The sequence below is a fragment of the Bos indicus genome, chromosome 3, assembly GCF_029378745.1.
Source record: "Bos indicus isolate NIAB-ARS_2022 breed Sahiwal x Tharparkar chromosome 3, NIAB-ARS_B.indTharparkar_mat_pri_1.0, whole genome shotgun sequence".
NCBI classification, from domain to species: Eukaryota; Metazoa; Chordata; class Mammalia; order Artiodactyla; family Bovidae; genus Bos; species Bos indicus.
The window spans coordinates 12,430,331-12,454,945 of record NC_091762.1 but is presented as its reverse complement, the minus strand read 5'-3'; the positions used below and the strand labels follow the sequence as shown (position 1 = coordinate 12,454,945).

Below are 24,615 nucleotides of genomic sequence, written 5' to 3'. Positions count from 1 at the left end.
GGAGAATCTGTCTCATGAACACTGGCGTTTTCCAGAAATCATCAGATTTCTTTGATCTGAAGCAGGTGATGCCAGGGTGGCTTTCAGGAATAGGGAGCAACACTTCTATGAGAGGAAAGAAATACATGAGACTTTACTGCAAGAAAGTACAGGAACAGATAAGGTTAAAATCTATAGTTGAACTTCCTGTTTTATGGCAGCTAAGTATACTTATTAGTACAACAGAAATAAAGCTAATTTTTTTATTCCTGCGAACCTAGCTTTTTGTCTCTAGGACTTGAGTCCCCAGAGCCTTTGTTCTTTAGTTTCTAGGTCTGTTTGGGTCAAGGCATTCCCTGGTCTTTTTGAAAAATGGCTGTACTCCTGTCTTTCTGTCTCAGTCCCACCAGGATGAATGAGTTACTTCACAGCCTTGGGGAACTACTCAGTCTCCACTGGGAGCCTATTGTCCCACTACAGATAGGACTTGTTGAAACACATTATACCTGGAATGGGATATACCCTATTGAGAAAGGAGAGAAGGCAAGAGTTCTGTTCCCATGTATTTTGCCCTCAGACCATCTCCTCAGGCCTGACTACCACCTCCCCCAGCGCACAACCAAGTCAAGTTCCTAGATACCAATTTCATTCTCCTCAAGGTCAGATGGCCAGGTTCTGTTTTCCATTTTGTAATCATGTGGCCACTGTCTGTTCCCTCCATTGGTCTGGAGGACATTATAGCATATATATAAGTCCTTACAAACTTCACCCAACAAGTCTTAAATGACAGCCAGCAAAGCCTGTCCTTACTGAACCCTGAAATGCTCTCAATAGAAGAGAAAAGCTGCCCTCCAAAATAAAATGGTCTTGGACATTATTATTGCCTCGCAAGGCGAAATTTGTGCCATGATCCACAGTGTTGTATGTTCATAGCTGATATGCTAATGTCATCATCTTTAAACCATATAAAAACACAAGTAAACACTCTGAGTGATCTGACCCTACCCTGGGGGAATTAGTAAATTCACGACTTCGATCATAGGCCTGTTAGTGGAAAAAACTGTTACTTGTGTTAGTAATCATTATCTTGATTTGTGTTTTCTCTATTACTGCCATGGTATCTGACTCTGGTGCAGCCAGATAATGGCCAAACACGCCACCTCCAAGCTGGTGATACCCCTTGCTGACTACTCAGGGCACACTGTGCAAGAAAGGCTGTATGAGATTGTAAGAGTCAATCTCCAAAGGTAAAATGTTAATGGAAGTAATCAGAGCACACGACTGTCAATGACCCAAGAACTGGACTCAGACAATTGTAGGCTCATCACTCTTCTCTGTGTTCCCACAGTGGGAGCCATTTTCAAGGACACAGCCTTGAGATAGCAGTGCATTACTGAGATCATATGGACAGCGTACATGTCTGAACCCAGCTAAAGCCTCTAAATAAACTCTTAAAATGTGGTTCAGTTCAGTTCAGTCGCTCAGTCGTGTTCGACTCTTTGCAACCCATGAATCGCAGCACACCAGGCCTCCCTGTCCATCACCAGTTCCCAGAGTTCACCCAAACTCATGTGCATCGAGTCGGTGATGCCATCCAGCCATCTCATCTTCTGTCGTCCCCTTTTCTTCCTGCCCCCAATCCCTCCCAGCATCAGGGTCTTTACCAATGAGTCAACTCTTCGCATGAGGTGGCCAAAGTACTGGAGTTTCAGCATCAGTCCTTCCAATGAACACCCAGGACTGGTCTCCTTTAGGACGGACTGGTTGGATCTCCATGCAGTCCAAGGGACTCTCAAGAGTCTTCTCCAACACCACAGTTCCAAAGCATCAGTTCTTCGGCACTTAGCTTTCTTCACAGTCTAACTCTCACATCCATACGTGACTACTGGAAAAACCATAGCCTTGACTAGACGGACCTTTGTTGGCAAAGTAATATCTCTGCTTTTTAATATGCTATCTAGGTGGGTAGATAACTTTCTTTCCAAGGAGTAAGTGTCCTTTAATTTCATGGCTGCAATCACCATCTGCAGTGATTTTGGAGCCCCCCAAAATAAAGCCTGACACTGTTTCCACTGTTTCCCCATCTATTTGCCATGAAGTGATGGGACCAGATGGAATGATCTTCATTTTCTGAATGTTGAGCTTTAAGCCAACTTTTTCACTCTCCTCTTTCACTTTCATCAAGAGGCTTTTTAGTTCCTCTTTACTTTATGCCATAAGAGTGGTGTCATCTGCATATCTAAGGTTATTGATATTTCTCCTGGCAATCTGGATTCCAGCTTGTGCTTCTTCCAGTCAGCGTTTCTCATGATGTACTCTGCATATAAGTTAAATAAGCAGGCTGATGGTATACAGCCTTGATGTACTCCTTTTCCTATTTGGAACCAGTCTGTTGTTTCATGTCCAGTTCTAACTGTTGCTTCCTGACCTTCAGGTTTCTCAAGAGGCAGGTCATAGGTGAGTGCAAAAATCACTCACTTGTGGCCACTCAAAACAAACCTCGTAAGTTCCCTTGCTTATTAAACCTGCCACCTACCAATCTGGAGTGGTCTGCCTCTTTCTTCATCTATCCTTGCCTTCTGTGTGTGAGGGCCATTTGGAGGAACCAACAAAGTCCTAGTGAAGAAGTGTTCATTTGCCTTGTTTATTCCATTGTCAATATTCCTTCCTGGTATGGCTTACAAGATAATAATATTTAGGTTTTGCCCCCACCTAAATGTCTTTTCGGTCTCATCTCAACAATACACTCAACAATACACTGATAGCATCAAGTGGGGAACATGGAAAAAGAAAGGTTTTTGCTGGGAAGGAGCTTCTAATGCTGGTATAATCCCCCCCCCCCCCCACTTCCATTTAGGTCTCTACAAATTATTCTCCACTTGAACCACTTTCATCCCACCCTGGATTCATTGTCAGCCCTTCTTGGCTGCTCTGCACCCTGGCTTGCTGACCCCTGCACACTACATCAGTCAGCCCCACTGACTTACAGTTGGACTCTATCAATAGAAGAGAGAATGCTAAGTGAAGACAGGGCAGCAGGGAGAGGTCAGGGCATCCCCTCTCCCCTCAGCCTCAGTGCCTCATCTCCAGCAGTAGCTGCATCCTCCACAGTCACACCTCTGCCTGGTGGCCCCTCCTTGGTGATTCCAGTTCTCATTGGGCTCCTTCCTCCCCTTGCATCTTCAGTACAAGGGCTGTAACAGTGTCCCACTGTGATTGGCCTTGGGGTGACTCATCATCTTTAGTTTGTTATTTCAACCCTGTCCACATCTCTATAAGTCAGTCCTTTCATTAAAGCCTCTTCTTTTAAGACTAGTTTGAGTCTATTTCCAGCCTGATACAAGAGCTCTCTTCCAAAATTGATACTTGACCTTTGGAATGTGAGGAGACAGATGTGACCTGTCCTGTGGGTGTTAAAGCCCAAATTACTGTAAAGTAATTTGGGGCTAACACCTCAAGGTTAATGCCACAGAGTGTATTACTTTTTCAATTCTGCTTGTATCTGTCTGGAACATCTCATGGGCAGAGATGACTTGGGTTGGGCAGAATTTGTATCTTCCTGAGTTCCTGGACTATATAATACCATTTAATACCATTCTAATCCACCATCATTTTTAACAAATGCTTATTATTTCTTCATGTGGTAAAGCAGATCTCCAAAGAGCAGCATCCATGTGGTGTTAGCATGGTGTCACAGTATTAGAAATTGAATAACAGACCATGCATTCTGAGTGGTAAAAGGGATTTCGCTTTCAAAAAGACCATGCAGGTAATATGAATTTTAGCAGTCCCAGAATTAAATCAACAGTCACTGCAGAGTCAAAACAAGTTAGACAGCTTCTCTAGAGGGACCTTAGCTACATGGTGAAGGCATCTTACATTTTAAGGAGCATTTCTAATCAAAACACACATATCTGAGCAAGTCTGTAAAGAAGAATATTTAGAAACTTCCCTGGTAGTCCAGTGGTTAAGAATCTGCCTTTCAATGCAGGAGACATGGGTTTGATACCTGGTCAGGGAACTACGATCCCGAATACTGCAGGGTGACTCAGGCCGCACACAGAAACTACTGAGTCCGAGTGTTCTAGAGCCCACACACCACAACCAAGACCCAGCACAGCCTCCACTCCTCTCAAAAAAAAAAAAAAAAAAAAAAAACAGAAGAACAACATTTACTTTCTCAGCATATGTGTGGTCAGGGGTGAGGACAATGCTGATTGTCAAACAGAGAGATTTCCTACTTCCGTTTTTTTTTATTTCTATAAAATAAAACCTGAACCACAGTGCCCAATCCTGGCTTCCCAGTCCATGGGGATAGACTGTGGATTCTGCTCTGGGACCTGAGCTGCACCAGTCACTGGGAGAACTTCTCACCTCCAGCCTCATGTTCCTGTGGCCTTTGCTTCTGGTCCTTGGTGGGTAGGATGCTGCAGCAGGATTTGGGGACAGCCGGGGAAGAACCGGGCTTCCCTCATGGCTCAGAGGGTAAAGAATCTGCCTGCCAATGCAGGAGACCTGGGTTCGATCCCTGGGTCAGGAAGATTCCCTGGAGAAGGGAATGGCTACCCACTCCAGTATTCTTGCCTAGAGAATCCCATGGACAGAGGAGTCTATGGGCTACAGTTCATGGGGTAGCAAAGAGTTGGACCCCACTGAGTGACTAACACATACACACGGCAGAATCACCTGTACCTGGGCACCCAGAAACTCTTCTGCTGCTGCTAGGATTAGTAGCAATGGGCTTTAGTTTCTAACTCAGGACCAATAATAGGTAATATGCAAATGAGTACTGATGAGCAGGGTTCCCAGGAAAAACAAAGGACTGTGAGTTTCTTTTCCAAATACTAATGCCTTCTCCTTTTGTTTAATAACCATTTCTACTTTGATCTCTAACAAAATTGGAAAGCTTCTTAAAAGGACATCAAAGGAATTTTCTGTTAGGATAAATTTTATTTCTAGCCCATTTCAATCCTCCTCTGCCGCCAACCCCACTTCCACTTCAAATTACCACATTTTTGGTTAAACTCCAACTTTCCTAGACTTAGGTTTTGGAGAGGCTTCAATACTTGCTACCCAGAGATGAAATTGTGTTTTTTGCTGATTAATATGACTCGTGTGTATGCATGCATGCTCAGTCGATTCATGTCCGACTCTTTGAGAACCCATGGACTGTAGCCCACGGGCTCCTCTGTCCATGGGATTCTCCAGGAAAGAATACTGGGAGTGGATTGCCATGCCCTCCTCCAGGGAATCTTCCCCATCCAGGAACTAAACCACCATTTCCTGTGTCTCTTGCATTGCAGGCACTCTTTACCTCTGAGCCACTGAAGCCATGACTCTTGTATATGGATGCAAATACAGTACTAGATCTAAATAGGGGAAAAGGGAAACAGTGTCAAGAGGACACCTCCATTTCCTTCCCGACCCTTCCTGGTTTGTGTGTTGCCACCAGGCAGGCAATGTATCTCAAAATAAAACAAAACAAACAAAAATCAGTCTTAAAAAGAGAAGGTGGGAGAGGAGATAGTAAGTCATGAAACTGAGAATTTACTTGCAAAATAACCAACTTCTGGTAAAGGAGATGGTTTGTGTTTACAGAGTGTTTTGTGTTACAAAACAAACATTCGGTTTGTTAGGAATGTAGTTAGTTCTATAGGAATGTTGTGAAGGTAGGAAGGGGAGATAGAAGGGAAAATAGAGGAACTGAGGGAAGGAGGATGGAAGGGAAGGGAGAGTAGGGGTAGAGGGAAGAAGGGATAGAGGAAAGGGGAAAAGAGAATTGTTGGAAATATTTTTAGAGAGTTATAACCTTTTTTTAAAAAGATGGTTATTCTGGTCTTATAGTAACCTCTCTGACTCTATTCCCCCACAGCTCCTATCAGCGTGCAGTCAGGTGAGTTACTCTTTTGGTGGTGTTGTTCTTTTAGATCTCTAGGAACCATAGTTACTCTGCTATGCAAGGAAGATACCACTTCCCCCAGCCTCTTAGGTGAGGGTTTTGGAGATCAGGGCTTGGACTGGGGTGAAGAGAACACAAGGCCAGTGTCTCACCCTGGTCCCAGCGGGGGCAGGAATGCTCCGATGTCACATTCATCTTTGCTACCTGCCTGCTTGATGGGCAAAAGACCCTACCCTGACACTCCAAGGCAATGAATTCCTCTCCCTTTACTATTAAGCCCTGGGACAGGAAAGAATTTAATTTATGAAGAGAAAGCAAATCATGCAATGTAGTATTGGGAAAATGTTCTCCTGGTTTCATCCACAGGAGTTCAGTCGCCTCCACCAGAAGCACTAGAGACAGTGATGGAAAATATTTATAATAGAAAACCAGTGGGCTAGGAAGATGCTGTGCAAAAAAAAAAAACAAGAACTTCCCTCAATCTTATATTTGGATTGCAAACTACCCATGTCTAACTTGTTTTTCTTTCTTTTTTTAAATTAAAATTCTAATGTAATGAAAAAGAAAGTTTGCCTTTATATTAACCTGGAAAGTTACACTTCCTTCTTTAATGATTCCTTTGAGAGAGTATTTATCCTGCTATAGGGATGGAAAGTGATACTTATAAATCTAGTACTTTTATATCTGATGATATACATTATATTTTGTTATTTTAAGCAAAAGTGTTCTTAACACATTAGAGGGACTCTGAATCAGCTTCATAGGATCCACGGAACTCCGTGAAATTATAGTATAATGTGCACATATGTACAATTGTACCTTCCTCAAAGGAATGGCATGCATGCATGCTAAGTCACTGCAGTTGTGTCTGACTCTGTGTGACCCTATGGACTGTAGCCCACCAAGCTCCTTTGTCCATGGGATTCTCCAGGCAAGAATATTGGAGAGGGTTGCCATGCCCTCCTCCAGGGAATCTTCCTGACCCAGGGATTGAACCCAAGTTGCTTATGTCTCTTGCACTGGCAGGCAGGTTCTTTACCACTAGCGCCATCTGGGAAGGCCTCAAAGGAATGGGTCTGTAAGTAAACAGGGAAAAGGGTCCAATCTTTGTCCCAGACTCTGTGTAACCTGTAGTCACATTTCTTATCTAACTCCAGCTGTTGTCAATATTACCAAGTTGGTCACATAAATCTTATTTTTCAAATATTTCTTTAATTAAGTTTTAATTTCTGTAATCTTCACTGAAAGTGAAGTGAAAGTGAAAGTCACTCAGTCATGTCCGACTCTTTGCAACCCCATTGACTATACAGTCCATGGAATTCTCCAGGCCAGAATACTGGAGTGGGTAACCTTTCCCTTCTCCAGGGGATCTTTCCAACCCAGGGATCGAACCGAAGTCTCCTGCATTGCAGGTGGATTCTTTACCAGCTGAGCCACAAGAAAAGCCCAAGAATACTGGAGTGGGTAGCCTATCCCTTCTCCAATGGATCTTCCTGACCCAGGAATCAAACCGAAGTCTCCTGTGTTGCAGGTGGATTCTTTAGCAACTGAGCTATCAGAGAAGCAAAACCTTGCCCAATGTTGAGGAAGAAAACTTTTGGTCTCCAGAAGGCATTAAGACTTCTTTCTCTTTATCAATACTTATGACTCCCACCATCCACTCCAACCTCCTAGCCTAATGGTGGGGCTTTTGAAGTAGCTAAAAAAATATGGAGTAATCATCTCTGAACTTATTTGATCATTTTGTTCTATCAAGAAAAAATTTTAAGCATGTACCTTTAATGTATTATATATATGGTGGTGGTGGTGGTTTAGTCCCTAAGTTGTGTCCTACTCTTGCAACCCTGTGGACTAGTCCACCAGGCTCCTCTGTCCAAGGGATTTCCCAGGCAAGAACACTGGGATAGGTCACCTTTTACTTCTCCAATTATATAAATAGAGATCCCTATACTGACTGTGAATGTTGTAAAATACAACAAAAACAGAAAATTTAAAAGATGAGAAAATGTTTATCATAATATGAAAGCTTTCTCTCCACCTCCTTATGAATCCCACTTCGCATTTTTTTTTAATTGAAGTATAGTTGGCTTACAAATTTGTTAGATTCTGGTTTTCAGAAGAGTGATTCAGTTATACATATACATTCTTTTTCATTATAAGTTATTACAAGATATTGAATATGTTTCCCTGTGCTATACAGTAAACACATGTTGTTTATTTTATATATAATGGTTTGTATCTACTAATCCCAAACTCCTAATTTATCCTTTTCCCCCTTTCGCCTTTGATAACCATAAATTTGCTTTCTATGTCTGTGTCTGTTTCTGTTTTATAAATAAGTCCATTTGTATCATATTTTAGATTCCACATATAGGTGCTCTATAGTATTTGCCTTTCTCTGTCTGACTTATTTCACTTAGTATGATGATCTCTGGGTCCATCCACATTGCTGCAAGTGGCATTATTTCACTCTTTTATGACTGAGTAGTATTCCACTTATAGTGGAGGACAGGGAAGTCTGGTGTGCTACATTCCATGGGGTTCCAAAGAGTCAGACGCAACATAGCGACTGAACAACAACAGCTACAGTGTTCATTGTGCGTGTACATCCATATTAATATGCATATACATGTTCTTTATCCATTCATCTGTCAATGAACATTTAGGCTGCTTCCATTGCAAACAGTGCTACTGTGAACAATTGGGGTGCAAGGATCTTTTTGAATTGGAGTTTTCATTAATCCCACTTTGACATCACGATCAAGTGTCGATCTTGACATCACGAGACAAGACACTGAGACCTAGCACTCCTTCCCTCTACCATCAACTCATGGCTGAAGGGGTGAGCTGGGCAGACAGCCTAAGAAAACCCTCTCAAGGGCAGTCTCTTTTCCCACTCTGTTCCTTCATGTATGGCACTGCCTGTCTTTACACTGAAGGGGAATGATCCAAAGTTCAGACCGGGCATTAGACTTTACATCAGAACAACAAATATTTTCCCTGCAATTTATCCCAATGTACTACAATATCCCAATGTACTATGCCAAAGAATTGATGCTTTTGAACTGTGGTGTTGGAGAAGACTTTTGAGAATCCCTTGGACTGAGAGGAGATCCAACCAGTCCATCCTAAAGGAAATCAGTCCTGAATATTCATTAGAAGGGCTGATGTTGAAGCTGAAACTCCAATACTTTGGCCACCTGATGTGAAGAACTGACTCATTTGAAAAGACCCTGATGCTGGGAAAGATTGAAGGCAGGAGGAGAAAGGGATGACAGAGGATGAGATGGTTGGATGGCATCACCAACTCAATGGACATGAGTTTGAATAAACTCCAGGTGGTGATGGACAGGGAGGCCTGGAGTGCTGCAATCCAAGGGCTCAAAGAGTTGGATACGACTGAGCAACTGAAATGAACTACAATCCCAAATTGATTTTTAAACCTGAATTTCTAGTTCCACTGTCAACCAAAAAATTTTCCCCCAAAGAAGCCTAAGGCTGCAGGGTTGAATCGCAGAGCACTGTGGTGGTTGACTCCCCCTTCTTTCTGCACAAACTTTCAGGCAATAGTTTCTTGCTCCTCTCCACTGTATGGTTTGCTTTCCCTCCTGGGGCAGATCCAAAACACCAGGCTGTTCGTGCGCTCTCTAGTGACCACTCTCTTTCGTGGGGAGGCAATGATCTGAACAAGTAGAGGAGCCCACTTCTCTTCTCTTAGGGATCATCCAGATGCCTCTGAAAAAAGCATCCAAGTGGGGAATTATGAATATTGAAGCTGTAGATCCCAGTGCTGATATCTCAGTGGCCCAGATTGTTTCATCCAAGGAGAATGACAAAGGGAAGCTTTTTGAATTGTACTCCTGGGCTGAGCCTCTAAGGAATGACAAAAGCAAAGGTTAATTATGGCTGCCACAGGGATATGAGGTCACCTTGAATGGATATTAGGGGATGTTAAGTGGAACTGTTTTAAATCCATATTTATTCCAGAAAAGTATTGGCACCCAGGGGAAAAAAAAAGGGATCAAAATATTTTTAATAGACATAAAGCTATTAGGATGTTTGGAAGACAAAATATGTCACTAAGTGAAACAGAGCTCACCTTTGCTGAGCACAGAAGCCAAGAGACCCAGTAGGTCCCAAGGGACCTATGGCTGCCCAGCTTCTTGTACATGAGTTTGCACTATCCCTCCACCTTATGAACAGAAGTTAGAGGGCTGGGATGGGAGTGGGGAGCCTTGGAATCATAGAAATTTTTGCATCTTTTGCAGACTGGCTGAGTATCGATATGCCATACTATGCCTATGAAGGAGACCAGGTGGTGGTGAGGTGCTCTGGCAGAGACAATAATAAAATAAAGAGACTGACGTTCTACAAAGATGGAGCTTGGCTACCCGCTTATTATAACACCTATATCATTTCAAATGCAAGACCCAGTGACAGCGGCTCCTATTACTGTAAGGCAAAAAGGAAAGTGTTCTTATTTATAGATGACACAGAACAAACAAGATCTGCGTGGCTCACTGTCCGAGGTGAGGGTCTCACTGTTTAAGTGGACGAGACTGGGAAGGAGTAGGGCCTGTGTGGAAGGAGCAAGGTGCAGAGCAGAGAAGACCACCCAGGAAGGGAGAAATGGTGGGTGGCGGTATGTCCTGGAGTCTGGGCCTGTTTCCTGCTCACTGGGGCTGAAAAGGCACTTCTCCACAGGAACTCTATACCTCACTGACTGGTGGCCTCTGTTTAATTCTTCCCTCCAGAGCTGTTTCCAGCACCTCAACTGACAACCAGACCCTTGCAACCCACTGAGGGAGCCTCAGTAACCCTGTCCTGTGGTACCCAGCTCCCTGCTGACAGATCAGAGACCCAACTTCGCTACTCCTTCTACAGGGGTGGCTACACCCTGAGGTCAGACTGGGACTCACCAGAGTTTTGGATCTCAGAAATATGGAAAGAAGACTCAGGATATTACTGGTGTGAGGCAAGGACAGTATCTCACAGTGTCTCAAAGCAGAGTCAGCAGTCCTATATACAAGTGCAAAGTGAGCATTGGTACTGGGCTGCTAGGTTGGGTGGGCAGAGAAGAACTGTAGTTCCCATTCAGATCTGTGTTCTTCATTTCAACTGTGCTGCCTCTATGCCTGTGGTTGGGGGACTACAATGACTCAATCAGGCTCTGCTTTATTAACTGCTACCATGGCATCATCTCCCAACAGTTCTGCTCTCCCTACCAGAAAAAACATATATATATATATATATATATATGATTTCTCTGGTGGTCCAGCAGTTAAGACTCCATGATCCCAATGCAAGAGGTCCAGGTTCAATCCCTGGTCAGAGAACTAGATCCCATAGAAAGTGGAAGTGTTAGTCGATTAGTCGTGTCCAACTCTTTGCAAATTGATAAATTGTATCCCACTTGGCTCCTCTGTCCACGGAATTCTCCAGGCAAGAATACTGGAGTGGGTTGCCAGTGCCTTCTCCAGGGGATCTTCCTGACTCAGGGATCAAACTCGGGTCTTCTGCATTGAAGGTAGATGCTTTATTATCTGAGCCACCCCACAACTAAAAGATCTCACAAGCTGCAATAAGATCCAGTTCAGCCAAATAAATAAATTTAAAATACATATGTATAATTTACATATGTATTTTTAAATAGTTTAAAAAATAATTTTTTTTAAAAAGTAAAGAAGTAGTTTAAAAAACAATAATAATCTCTCTGGAGCATTTATGTATGCTTAGCACTGAGGAATGCTCAGTGAACCAAGAGATAAATCATGGTCTCTGTCTGCAGAGAATGACCCCCAACTAGGAGGCACATTTAAGCCAGCTAGAGCAATGAAGGAACAAAGTGATGATGATGATAATGATGATGTGAGAAATATCAATAAGAATCCTCAGCATTTATTAAAAGTTTAATAAATATTAACCTGAAACCAAGCTGTTATATCCAATTCAGAACCCCTCTGATGCTCAGAAATATTTGCAGAGGGAAAGACTTGTAGAAAGTTTATCAAGTACTAGGAAGGCACTGATCAGAGCAGTTTTATATTTAGTCCTCAGAGTAACCCTGTGAAGTAGGTGAAAATTATAAAGTGGATATTATGTCATCCTCACTTTACACATGAGGAACTGAAAGCACAGAGCTGTTTGGTGGCCTGCCCCAAGGGAACCCAGCAAATAAGCGGCACAGCTGGAATCTGAACCCAGGCACCCTGGTATCTCAACCACATCAGTGGAGAGTAGTACCAGTAAGAGCCACCATTTGTGGGACATCTTCAGTGTAACAGGTTCTTTGTACATGCATGCTGTTTCATCTTCATGAGAACACTATGAAGTTAGTATGATTATCCACACTTTACTTTTGAGAAAACTGAGGATCAGAGAGATTAACTAATCTATGAAGATCATGCAATGAATAAGTGGTGGAAGTGGGTGGGGACTCCCCTGTCAGTCCCCTTCCCATCACTCCTGCTGTCCTGAGTTTATCTGGAAATGAGGAAGGAGGAAGATCACTAAGGGCTGTGGTCATTAGCAAAGGCTAATGAGTGTAGAGGAAGTGCAAGTTGGAATTTTCACAGCATTCAGGAGCAGGGTGATCCTACCTGAGGGCCTTCAGCATGTACCCTCCCTGATAAAAAAAAATACTTCTCTACCTAAACATCCCACCAGCTCCGCCCGCCATAATGCTCAGCAGGTGGTACCAGCCTCCCCTCCAGGCCCTCACCCTTCTGCACCTGCAGAGGAGTGTATCTTCAAGTCCCATAAAAAGTGCCCCTGTCCAACATCCCAGCCCCATCCTCCTCCCATCATGCCCTCACCTGTCGTCCTGTGTTCACACAGGAATCCCGGTGTCTGGAGTGCTTCTGGAGACACAGCCCCAGAGGGACCAGGTGGTTAAAGGGGAGACGCTCGTCCTTGTCTGCTCTGTGGCCAAAGGCACCGGGAAAACCAGGTTCTCTTGGCACAGAGAAGGCACAAGAGAGAGTCTGGGGCAGAAAAGTCAGCGCTCCCAGAGAGCAGAGCTGGAGATCCCCGTTATCCGGGAGAGCCATGCCGGGCGCTACTACTGCACAGCTGACAACGGCTACGGCCTCATCCAGAGCGAGGCAGTGAACGTCACTGTGAGAAGTAAGTAGCTAGTTCTCCTAATTAGCCGGAGAGTCCCAACTGCAATTGGTTTCCTTCTGTGACAGTGAGGATGTTCCAAGGATAAGAATCAGGGCCGTGAAGAGGTTAGGAAACCATTAACATGCTAGGATTGTTATTGCAACGATGGTGGCAGCGGTAGCAGTGACAACAGGGGCAGAAGAGCCGAAGGACTATGGCAAGGGGAGACAGGAAGAAGGCTATGAGGCTCGGTCAGACGTATGGTCTCCAGAATTCCTCCCCGGAAATTGTCAAAGCGCCATAGGGAACCGTCTCTGCAGCGTTAGATCAGAAGGTGCCATAGTGGGAAGAAACCCCAGGGCTTGAGAGGTACTGTGTGGATACCGTGAGAATAGAGAGAGTGGGTTATAAGTCTGGGCCCGCACAAGAGACCTTCTCTGATGAACCGCCCTTTATCAGTTCCAGTGTCACGTCCTGTCCTCACCTTCAGTGTTCCTGGGGCCCAGGCCTTGACTGGGGATGTGGTGGAGCTTCGCTGTGAGGACAAGAGAGCATCTCCCCCCATTCTGTACAGGTTTTATCATGAAAATGTTCCCCTGGGGCACACCTCGGCGCCTTTTGGAGGCGGAGCTTCCTTCAACCTAGCTGTGACCGCAAGGCATTCTGGGACCTATGCTTGTGAGGCCAACAACGGCCTGGGGGCCCAGCGCAGTAACGTGGCGGTACTCCACGTGGCAGGTAGGACAAGTCCAAAGCCTCCTTCCAGAACACTGATTGCCGTTATGCCAAACGGTGGCTTGTGTGTCCTTTCCATGGGTTTTCCTCTCCCTCGAGGAATCGGAGTTCGACAAAAGAAGCTGTCAGCTTTCCCTGTCTCTCCTTCTCGCTGGTCTGAACAGCAGCATCGCTGGCCTTCCGGTTTCCCTTTCACTTACATCATCAGATAGGTATGAAATAGATGCTGCACTAGGATCAAGTCAGCCCTGGGAGTGGGGTAAGTGAAGCATGGAGAGAGGAGACAAAGATGATTGCATATTCAGAGCTCTCGGCGAGCAAGGAGCTACAACCAAACCTTGTCAAGGAAACAGTGAAATCCCCATGAACAAACCAGATTCTACTGGGCTGCCGTCTATGGGGTCGCACAGAGTCGGACACGACTGAAGCGACTTAGCAGCAGCAGCAGCAGGATTCAAAACTTTACTAGGATTATCTCATTTAATGTCCATTGACAACTCTCATTTTACAAATGAGGAAATGATATTTGGAATAAGTAACTTACCCACCGTCACACAGCGAGTAGGTGCAAAGATGAAACTTTAGGCAAGAATTACAGAATTGAAAAACTGCTCCTTGCCACTATTTAAAAATGATGGCTGTATATATAATATTTTTCCCTTTAATTTATTATTGTGGAGAAGTGCCTTAATAAGTTTCTTAATATGAAATAATCATTGAATTCCTGCTATAAACCCTTCTCAGTCATTATATTTATTTCAAATGTTGCATCTTTATTTATGAGTTTTCTTTTTTGCACTAATTTTGGTTTCAGGGATAGGTTTGCCACATAAGAATGTTTTCAGATGTTTTCCATATTTTCTATGCTCTGCAGCAGTTTGAAACAGTATTGGAATTATCTATTTGCAAAGTCTTTGGAACTAGCCCAAACAACATTCTGAGCTTCTTAAATCCTTTTTATTAGTCTTCAAATTTTCTATTCCTTGTTAAAATAATCTGGACGATTATACCTAAATTTATCACAGAATGTTGTCTATAGTATTCTCATCTAATTTTGAAACAGCCTTTATATATTCATTTATGCTCTCTTCTCATTTCCAGTTTGTGTGATCTCTTTTTCTTAATCATATTTGCCATATGCTTGTCGATGTTATTGCTCTTTTTAAAGAACCAGGCTTAGTTTTTTTATTCAAATATATTTGAGTTTTGGTTTTCTGATTCATTTGTTTCTCCTTTATCTTCAGTATATCTTTCTTTCTTTTCCGTTTATTTTATGTGGTTCTTTAATTTCTTAAGCAAATGCTTATTCATTTTTCATCTTTGTTTCCTAATAAGTGAATTTAAAACTATATAGTTTCTTGTAAGTACCACTTTCATCTCATCCTACAGATTTTGATGTATAATATTTTCATTTAATTTCCAAAGTATGGAAAATTTGTGTTTCACTTAATTTTATAGCCTGAAACTTAATAATTTCTTATGAATATATTTTTATCCTCTTTTATTAGTTTCTTTTTTTAATTTTTATTGGAGTATAGTTGATATGCAATGTCATGTTAGTTTCAGGTATAAGGCAAAGTGAACCACTTGTGCATGCATGCGTGCTAAGTCATTTCAGTTGTGTCCTACTCTTTGCCACCCTATGGACTGTAGCTCACCAGGCTCCTCTGTCCATGGGGATTCTCCAGGCAAGAATACCAGAATGGGTTCCTATTACCTCCTCCAGGGCATCTTCCTGACTGAGGGATCAAACCTGCGTCCCTTGCATCTCCTGCATTGGCAGGCAGGTTCTTTACCACTTTGCCACCTGGGAAGCCCCAACCAGTTATACATGTACATGTATCCACTGTTTTTTAGATTATTTTCACATATAGGTTATTACAAAGTATTGAGTCAAATTCCTTGTGCTAAACAGTAGATCTTATTAGTTATCTATTTTATATATAATAGTGTGTATATGTCAATCCCAATCTTCCAATTTATCCCTCCCTCACTTACCCCATGGTAACCATAAACTTATTTTCTACATCTGTAACTCTCTTTCTGTTTTGTAGATAAGTTCATTTATACACTTTTTAAGATTCTTATAAATTTCTTTTCTGAAAACTTTTTTTTATCTCTGTATTAAATTTTATCAAAGAATATGGCCTGTATCACTTGGGGATTTACTAATAATGTCTTTTGAAATAACATGCAGTTAACATTTTTTCTAAATGCTATAAATGGAATTTGAAAAGAATGTGAATTTTCTATTTAGGATATGCAAAGTTCAGTTTTTATTTTTCTATTAAATTAAGCAAGTTGTTTGATGTATTCAGTTTCTATAGAGTCTTACATATGTTTGCTCTTTTCAAGCCATTAATTTTTGAGAATCATATTCACATTATTACTTATAATTCTTAGAAACTTAGCTTTTTATAGGGGCTTTGTCATGAACTTGGTAATTGACTGTGTAAAATGGGGCATTTTTGTTTCAAATGACAGGAATCCCATACAAACAGGCTTGGGCCAGAAAAAAATAGTAAAGTTGGTGGAAGGGGTCAGGAATGGACATGGCTTAATGTGTGTCTAGCAAAGGGTTCTGTCTCTGCCTCCCCTCTTTCCTCTGCATTTCTCCACTAACTTCTCAGACAGGCAGAGCTGACCACTGACATCTTCAGTCTTATATCCCTCCTTTCTGCTACATATCCCAAATAAAAGAGTTTCTTTTTAATTATTTTAAAAAATTTTTAATTAAAAAAAGAAATTTGGCTGAGTCACGTGATGTGCAGGATCTTAGTTACCTGACCAGAGATTGAACCCACATCCCCGGCAGTGGAAGCACAGAGTCTTAACCACTGTACTGTAAGGGAAGTCCCTAAATTTTTTTTAATTGAAGTATAGTTGATTTACAAGGTCATTTTAGTTTCAGGCATACAACACAGTGATTCTGTTTATATTCCTTTTAAGATTCTTTTCCCTTACACGTTATTACAAAATATTGAGTAGAGTTCTCTGTGCTTTACTGTAGGCCCTTGTTGGTTATCTATTTCATGTATAGCAGTGTGAATATGTTAATTCCCACCCCCTAATTCATGCCTCCACCACTTTCCCATTTGGTAACCAAAAGTTTGTTTACTATGTCTGTGATTCTATTTCTGTTTTGTAGATAAGTTCATTTGTAGCTTTTTTTTTTTGAAATTCCATGTATAAGTGACACTATATGATATCTGTCTTTCTTAGTATGATAATCTCTAAGTCCATCCATGTTGCTACAAATGACATTATTCCAACCTTTGTTATGGCTGAGTGATATTCCATTGTATGTATGTAACCACATCTTCTTTATCCATTCATCTGTCAATGGACATTTAGGTTGCTTCCATGTCTTGGCTTTTGTAAATAATGCTGCAGTGAACATTGGTGTTCATGTACCTGAGAAAAGAGTCTCTTTAAACATTACTCCAGTTTAGACACAGACTAGACACGGGGCAGGGGCAGGTAAGAAGGAGAAGGTGGGACGAATGGAGAGAGTAGCATGGAAACATATACACTAATGTATGTGAAATAAATAGCTGATGGGAATTTGCTATATGACTCAGGGAACACAAACTGGGGTTCTGTGACAACCTAGAGGGGTGGGACAGGGTGAGAGGTAGGAGGCAGACTTAAGAGGGAGGGGACATTTGTATACCTACAGTTGATCCATATTGATGTATAGCAGAAACCAACACAATATTGTAATTATCCTTCAATTTAAATAAATAAATTAAAAACAATTACTCCAGTTTAAGAAGCAAAAAATAAAACAACAACAACAACAAAAAAAACAAATAAATAGAGATTAACCAGTGCATGTGATGTCTTCATCCTTTTCCTCTACAGAGAATATGGCCTGTGACTGGTGAAGTCAGCAACAGAGTGGAGCAAAAGAAAACTGAGTAACTCAATTGACCTATTCTAGGCCTTTCTTTATTCCAAGTCTCAATGTCCATTTTTAGGAAAGACCTGATTCTGGACTCCACTTTTTCTAAGATCTTTTTGAGCTCATAAAAATCAAGCCATAAGTTTCTATCTGCCTGTATTCCCTTGTTTTCAGAAAGAAAGGCCTTTTCCCAGATGACTTTGAGTGGGGGCCTTAGGTGGGGTGGGATGTTTTAGGAGATGGTAATGGCATGGGATAGAGCAAAGCTTGGTGATTCCTGATTTACCAAGTCCTCTGCCTCATACCACATACCACCACCACTATCAAACAACCTCTCTTAACACTGGAAGCTGCCCTAAGAGGACATTTCTGAGTGTGCTCTGACCCCTTCTGTTCGCAGAATTTCCACCTAAAATACGCTTAATGAATGGTCCCCACCATTGTGAAGGGCGAGTGGAGGTGGAAAAGGAAGGTCGCTGGGGCACTGTGTGTGATGACGGCTGGGACATGAAGGATGTGGCCGTGGTGTGCCGGGAGCTGGGCTGTGGAGCAGCAAAGCACACACCTGCAGGCATGTTGTATCTGCCAGTGGCAGAAGAGGACCAGCCTGTATTTATTCAGGTAGCCCTGTGCAATGGGACAGAAGAAACACTGGCTGAATGTGAGCAGGTTGAGACCTTTGACTGTGGGCACGATGAAGATGCAGGCGCAGTGTGTGAAGGTAGGTGATGGCGGGGCCTGGTGAATGGGAACCGTCTTACTCTACTTCAAGGCTCTTCTCTATGCTGCCTCCAGCTCATCTTGCTAGTCACTGTTGCTCCTGCTGCCTTCAGAACCACTCAGTCATTCTACATTAGCATGTGGTCAGGAGAACACCATTAGTTCATATTAGGCAGTCAAGAATTATAAAGGACTCTCCTATACATTCTGTTAGTAGCCTGTATCTGCCACTTTGAAAGACAAGATATTGGCATTTTCATGGCCATGAGTTTGGCTGTAATGCCAGGAGAATAATTATGAAACCATAAAATTACAGTTTGAGTGATTTTAATCGAGGTCACACTGCTTATATTGTTCTAAGCAATATAGATTGATTAGAGCTGATGGGATTAGATTGTTCTGTGTTCTAATCTAATCCCATCAGCTCTACTGTACTCTCTCCCTGAAATGCCTCTACTCATCAAAACAAATCCCCAAATAAGAGGAGTGCTTGGTAGGGAAGATGCAAGTGCTTTTTCCTTCCCTGGATTCTAATGAGACAGGGAGTGGGGAATGCGAGGCATGTCAGAAAGACTCTGGGTCTTCAAGGAAATCAGGCCACAAATTGATGGTAGAAGTAAAATAAAGTCCACTGCATTTCCCAAAGATTCTGTCGAGCCTGTGACTAGAGCAGAAGCCAGTGGGACTGCTACCTCAGGCCCAGCCCCAGATCATGTCTCTGGTGGAGCACCCCAACTTCTGGGGCATCCTTCCAGAGGTGGTGAGAAGCTTTTAGAACTATTGAGCCAATGTCCAGTTTTAGGAATATCTAAAGGCCTGTGGCTCATTCAGGGAAATGGAATCAGCTTTGGAAACTGGAAAGGATCCAGGATTTGGTGTCAACTAATACAGAGCTTGAGTCCTGCCTCCCCCACTTATCAGCCCTATAAGCATCAAACTTCTCTGAAGCTCATGGTCTCTGTCAGGAAAATGGAATAATACCTGGTCCAGTTACAGAGCTGGGAAGAGATCAAACACTCAGCATTCATAAAGATCTGTGGTGAAGAGCAAAATCTGGGAAGAAGTCTCCAGGGCCTTCTACCACTTGCTGATTTTGGATGGTCTCCATGAAAGGAGAGGTCTGGAACTGAGTTGGCCCTCCTCCATATCCTGGACCTCACCTCTCCAGGAAGACCCCGTGAGTTTGTCCGGGGCCTTTTTGTCCAGAGCCCTTTTTGGCTCTTCCTCTCCTTACCACCTATTCCCTTTTCTCTACAGCATTCAAGCCTAGTTCTTTTTGAAGATATGGAGACTGGAGGCCCGCAGACCTCAAAATCTCTACTTTTTTGACCTCCCAGCCCTGGGTGACCCAGTGGCTCTGGACAGACCTTAATGCTTTACCTGTGGCTTGCTTGACCCCTCAGCAGGATTCTAAATTGTTCTTCTGAGCCAAAGCATCAACTGTGCCTACATCTGGGGCAAAACCCAGCTCCCAAGAAGTCAAGCTCAGAGAATGTCTCCCTCTATACTGACACCTTGGCCTGGTCCTGGCTTTTCCAGTCTCTTCCAGAACTGCCTGGGGATCCCAATACTGTCTCCTTAAGCAGATATAGCAGCTCCTGGGATGAAACAAGCAAGGAACTGATTGAAGTGGGCCCTACATCTGCTACAAAATATGTGCATGTAAAACAGACAAAAGAAAATGTGGGTATTTGATTTTGTTTCCAAGTGACTTGGGAAGAAAGTAGCTCTAATTTATTTTTTAAATATTTTTTAATTAAAAAAAAAAAAAACATTATAAAAAGAATAGTATACAAAAAAGAAAAATCAGCCAACATTTTAACACTCAGAAGTAACTCCTGTTAATATTCTAATATTCTGATAATTCTAAAATGTTTTATAAATATATATGAATGAATATGTATATTTTAGTTTATTTTACTGCAAGCTACATATTATTTTATACTATTCATTAAATTTAAAAATGCAATAGTAACATTCCATTAACACTAATTTCCTGTGTGTGTGTTTTCACAACAACTATACATATGTGTGTGTGTGTGTGTGTGTGTGTGTGTGTGTGTTCACAAAAGCTAATCTCTCAGGAGAATATTGTCCTACCGGGTTACTTAGAGATGTTCTTGACCTTTTGAAAGTCTGAGGTTTTCTGCCAGCATTCAGTATATATTCTGTGAGAATCATTCCACAAGTAGATACATTTTTGATGTAATGTGGGAAAAGGTGAGCTTCATGTTTGACTATTTCCGCCATCTTGATCTGTCCTCAGGAAAATCTTGATTCGTGAGGTCTTTTGTTCTGCTGAGTATCTTGATTAGATTTGGGTGTGAACACTGAGGAAACCAGAAGGGAAAGAGACACGTGTACCCCAATGTTCATCGCAGCACTATTTATAATAGCCAGGACATGGAAGCAACCTAGATGTCCATCAGCAGATGAATGGATAAGAAAGCTGTGGTATATATACACAATGGAGTATTACTCAGCCATTAAAAAGAATACATTTGAATCAGTTCTAATGAGGTGGATGAAACTGGAGCCTATTATACAGAGTGAAGTAAGCCAGAAGGAAAAACATCAATACAGTATACTAACGCATATATATGGAATTTAGAAAGATGGTAACAATAACCCTGTGTACGAGACAGCAAAAGAGACACTGATGTATAGAACAGTCTTATGGACTCTGTTGGAGAGGGAGAAGGTGGGAAGATTTGGGAGAATGGCATTGAAACATGTATAATATCATGTATGAAACGAGTTGCCAGTCCAGGTTTGATGCACGATACTGGATGCTTGGGGCTAGTGCACTGGGACGACCCAGAGGGATGGTATGGGGAGGGAGGAGGGAGGAGAGTTCAGGATGGGGAACACATGTATACCTGTGGCAGATTCATTTTGATATTTGGCAAAACATACAATTTGTAAAGTTTAAAAATAAAATAAAATTTAAAATTAAAAAAAAAAAAAAGATTTGGGTGTGAAAACTGAAGAAAAGGAAAAAGCCACATGCTCCATGATGTAACCCATCCTATGAGTCCCCCAAAATTCAGTAATGCCTGAAAGTGAAAGTGTTAGTCACTCAGTCATGTCTGACTCTCTGCGACTGCATGGACTGTAGCCTGGCAGGCTCCTCTATCCATGGGATTCTCCAGGCAAGAATACTAGAGTTGGTTGCCTAGATCTCAAAAAATATTTGAGTGATTTCTTTTAGAAATTAATAACTAAATTTTGAATCTGAGTGGATATGGGAAGAAGAAAACTGAAAAGATATATTTATTTGTCAACAGTTCTCCTTATAATGAATAATTATCACAGCCTTACCTGGTTGTGATGTATATTAATATCCTGCTGAATTACATTTGATATCTTATCAAATGTAAGATTTTTGTAAGATTATTTTATCTTATGTAAGATTTTTGCATAGGTATTCATAATGAGGATATGTATGTAGTTTTTTACACTTTGAAAAGCTTGGATGAATGCTGTGTTGGTTTATTATTTTGAAATATTTCTTTCTCTGTGATTGCTAAAAAAAAATGTAAATACTACTAAATCTATCTTCTTGAAGACTAAAAGATATTAGTGAGTGAAACCATCTGGCTTGATATGTTTGGAGATGTGGCTCTCCAATAATGTTCTCAATTTTTTTCACTATTATTTTTCTGTTTATTTAACCTTCTCTTCTTGAAAAAAAAATGGTAATTTATATTTTCCTAGAAAGTCATCCATTTAATATAGGTTTTCAAAAGATGTATGTTTAATTCATTGTCCCTTCTTTCTTGATTAGCCTATTCAGTGGTTTATCTGTTTTTTAATAGAAAAGCTTTTGAGTGTATTCATATATTCTGCTTGGGTTTTCTGTTTGATTTATTCATTAATGTCTGCTTTTATCTTCATTGGTTTGGGTGATATTTTTCTAAGTCCTTAGTTAATTTATGCCTAGTTAATTTATTTTTATTTTTCCTTGTTGGTACTTTTTCCAATTGTTTAAAGACCTGTTTTAATCATGTCTCTTAAGTTTTGATAGGTAGTGTTTTGGTCATAATTGTTATCAAGTCTGTAATATCAGTTTTATTTTCTCCTTGACCTCAAAAATGTTTTAAAATAGGAAATTTTTTACTTGCCTGGTGAAAGGATTTTCCCTTAATTTTGTGATTTTTAAAAATAATTGATTGCATTTATAATTTTTTAAGGTTTTCTTTGTGACCTAAAATACGGTCAATTTTGGTAGATCATCTGTGAGTACTTAAAAGAAAGTGAATTCCCTGTTACTGGAGTCAATGTATATTTATTATGAATTCCTTATTAATCATATTATTTGATTCATATGCACCCTTACTTTTTAACCTGCTTGATCTACTGTGGGTCTACAGTTGTCATTTGTTGTTGTCATTGTCATTAAATTTATTTCTCCTTCCATTTCCTGCAGTCCATGTGTCAAGTATTGATATTTTGATGACATGATATTTACTTCCAAAGATTTATGAGGCTTAGAGCTTTCTCATATATCTTAGCCTTTTCCACTTTCTTTCAATGTTGTCTGCCTTGATATGTCTTTGTCCAATCTTGCACTTCTAACTTTCTGAGTGACTTTCCTTTAGATATATCCCTTATATATAACATATAGGGCTTTTTGTTTGGTTTTTGTTTGTTTGTTTTTTGCTTTAACTTAATCTTATTCAAGTACAGTTGATTTATAATGTTGTGTTAATGTAACATATAGTTGAGTTTTGGTTTTGTACTGGATACAAAATTTATTTTATTAACTGTTTGCCTTTTCACTCTACATTTTCTCTTATTACTTTCTTCATTTTTTTGTTTCCTTTTGCTTTCCTTCCTCTTTGTTTTGCAACCTCGGATGCTGAGTTGATCACACTCCTCAGCTCATGGCTCACTCCCATAGTGGGACCATACCTATTTTCTCTAGCTTTCTTTACTCATAGGCCTGTATCTTTAGGTGCTCTTCTCATTTCTTGGTCTCCAACCATTCTAATGCTTTTGATGTGTTACCTTCACTTACGTGCATTATTTGTGGTGAGCCTAATTTTTTTGTTTGCCTATGCTGTTTCTCCATTTTTCTCTTGGCGCTATTTTTTTTAATTTATGCATGTTACTGTGTGTACATCTAGTTCATTGCTCCTAACTTCTGCACATTATTCCACAACACTGTCCGTATCTAATCCCCCAGTGACAGACACCTAGATTATCCCCATCTTGTCACTAACTGCAGACACTGACTAACTTCCTTTGTCATGTTCCACCAAGGACATGTGTGAGAATTTCTCTGAATATATATCTGAGAGTGAGATTAATGCAACAAGTAATGCCAGGTGGTCCCCCAAATTGCTACTGCCCCCAGAAGTGCAAGACCATCCCCTAATCTAACATCCCAAGCAACCTTTGAAAAGTGAAAGTGTTAGTTGCTCAGTCATGTCCAACTCCTTGCAACCCCATGGACTGTATCCTGCCAGGCTTCTCTGTCCTTGGAATTCTCCAGGCAAGAATACTAGAGTGGGTTGCCATTCCCTTTTCCAGGGTATTTTCATGACCCAGGGATTGAAACTGGGTCTCCTGCATTGCAGGCAGTTGCTTTATTAACTGAGCCACCCTGAAACTAAGCAGTCTTTGGCATGAGTTAATTAATTAGCCAATTAATTAACCCTTTAAATTTTGCCAACTAAGTGGGCATAAAGAGAGATCTTACTGGCACTTTTGTTTCCATTTTTCTAATTATCATGCTCTTGTTAGCCTTTTAGGCTTCTTCTAAGAAATAACTGCTTGCCCATTTTTTAATTGAAGTATAGTAGATTTATGATGTGTTAGTTTCAGGTGTACAGCAAAGTGGTGCAGTTATATAGGTATAGATATATATTCAGATACTAGTTATCTATCGGCTTCCCGGGTGGCTCAGTGGTAAAGAAACTGCCTGCCAATGCAGGAGACACAAGAGACGTGTGTTTGATCCCTGGGTCAGGAAGATCCCTTGGAGAAGGAAATGGCAACTCACTCCAGTATTCTTGCCCGGAAAATTCCATGGACAAAGGAGCCTGACAGACTACAGTCCATGGGGTCCCAAAGAGTTGGATACAACTGAGCGTGCACATGTGCACCACACACATACACACACAGTCTATGGAGTAGTTAAAGCACCAGATTCTTCTAGCTGTAAGAAACCCAACTTCACTCCAGCTTCTGAAAAAATGGCAGAGCTCGGGTAAAAGGCTGAAGCAAGACCCAGGAGCTTCACATTCTGGGGATAGAGGGAAAAAAAGAC

At 41.4% G+C, this 24,615-nt stretch overlaps 1 protein-coding gene and 1 long non-coding RNA gene across 8 annotated transcripts in view; one reads left to right on the top strand and one right to left on the bottom strand.

The window, feature by feature from the left end:
- LOC139181180 (uncharacterized) overlaps positions 1 to 13,579 on the bottom strand; it is a 28,169-nt gene extending 14,590 nt beyond the window's left edge. The window contains exon 1 of the long non-coding RNA XR_011565256.1: positions 13,467 to 13,579. This is a non-coding gene — a long non-coding RNA (uncharacterized lncRNA). The remainder of the gene's footprint in view (positions 1 to 13,466) is intronic.
- LOC109579056 (Fc receptor-like protein 2) lies at positions 4,259 to 23,057 on the top strand. 7 transcript variants are annotated; one of them, XR_011565251.1, is made up of 9 exons: positions 4,259 to 4,394; positions 5,852 to 5,872; positions 10,147 to 10,407; positions 10,633 to 10,914; positions 12,716 to 13,003; positions 13,442 to 13,720; positions 18,022 to 18,342; positions 19,881 to 20,024; positions 20,608 to 23,057. XR_011565251.1 is itself a non-coding variant. In XM_070784065.1 (8 exons), the coding sequence occupies exons 1-8, from the start codon at positions 4,364 to 4,366 to the stop codon at positions 20,616 to 20,618; spliced, it is 1,494 nt and encodes a 497-aa protein (XP_070640166.1). In that variant the 5' UTR covers positions 4,259 to 4,363; the 3' UTR covers positions 20,619 to 23,056. The 7 variants fall into 7 exon arrangements, 5 of the variants coding, with proteins under 5 accessions (XP_070640166.1, XP_070640158.1, XP_070640163.1 ...); XR_011565249.1 differs by lacking the exon at positions 20,608 to 23,057 and adding an exon at positions 19,307 to 19,518 and having other exon boundaries at positions 19,599 to 20,147; XM_070784065.1 differs by lacking the exon at positions 19,881 to 20,024 and having other exon boundaries at positions 20,608 to 23,056.
- Positions 23,058 to 24,615: the final 1,558 nt, after the last annotated feature.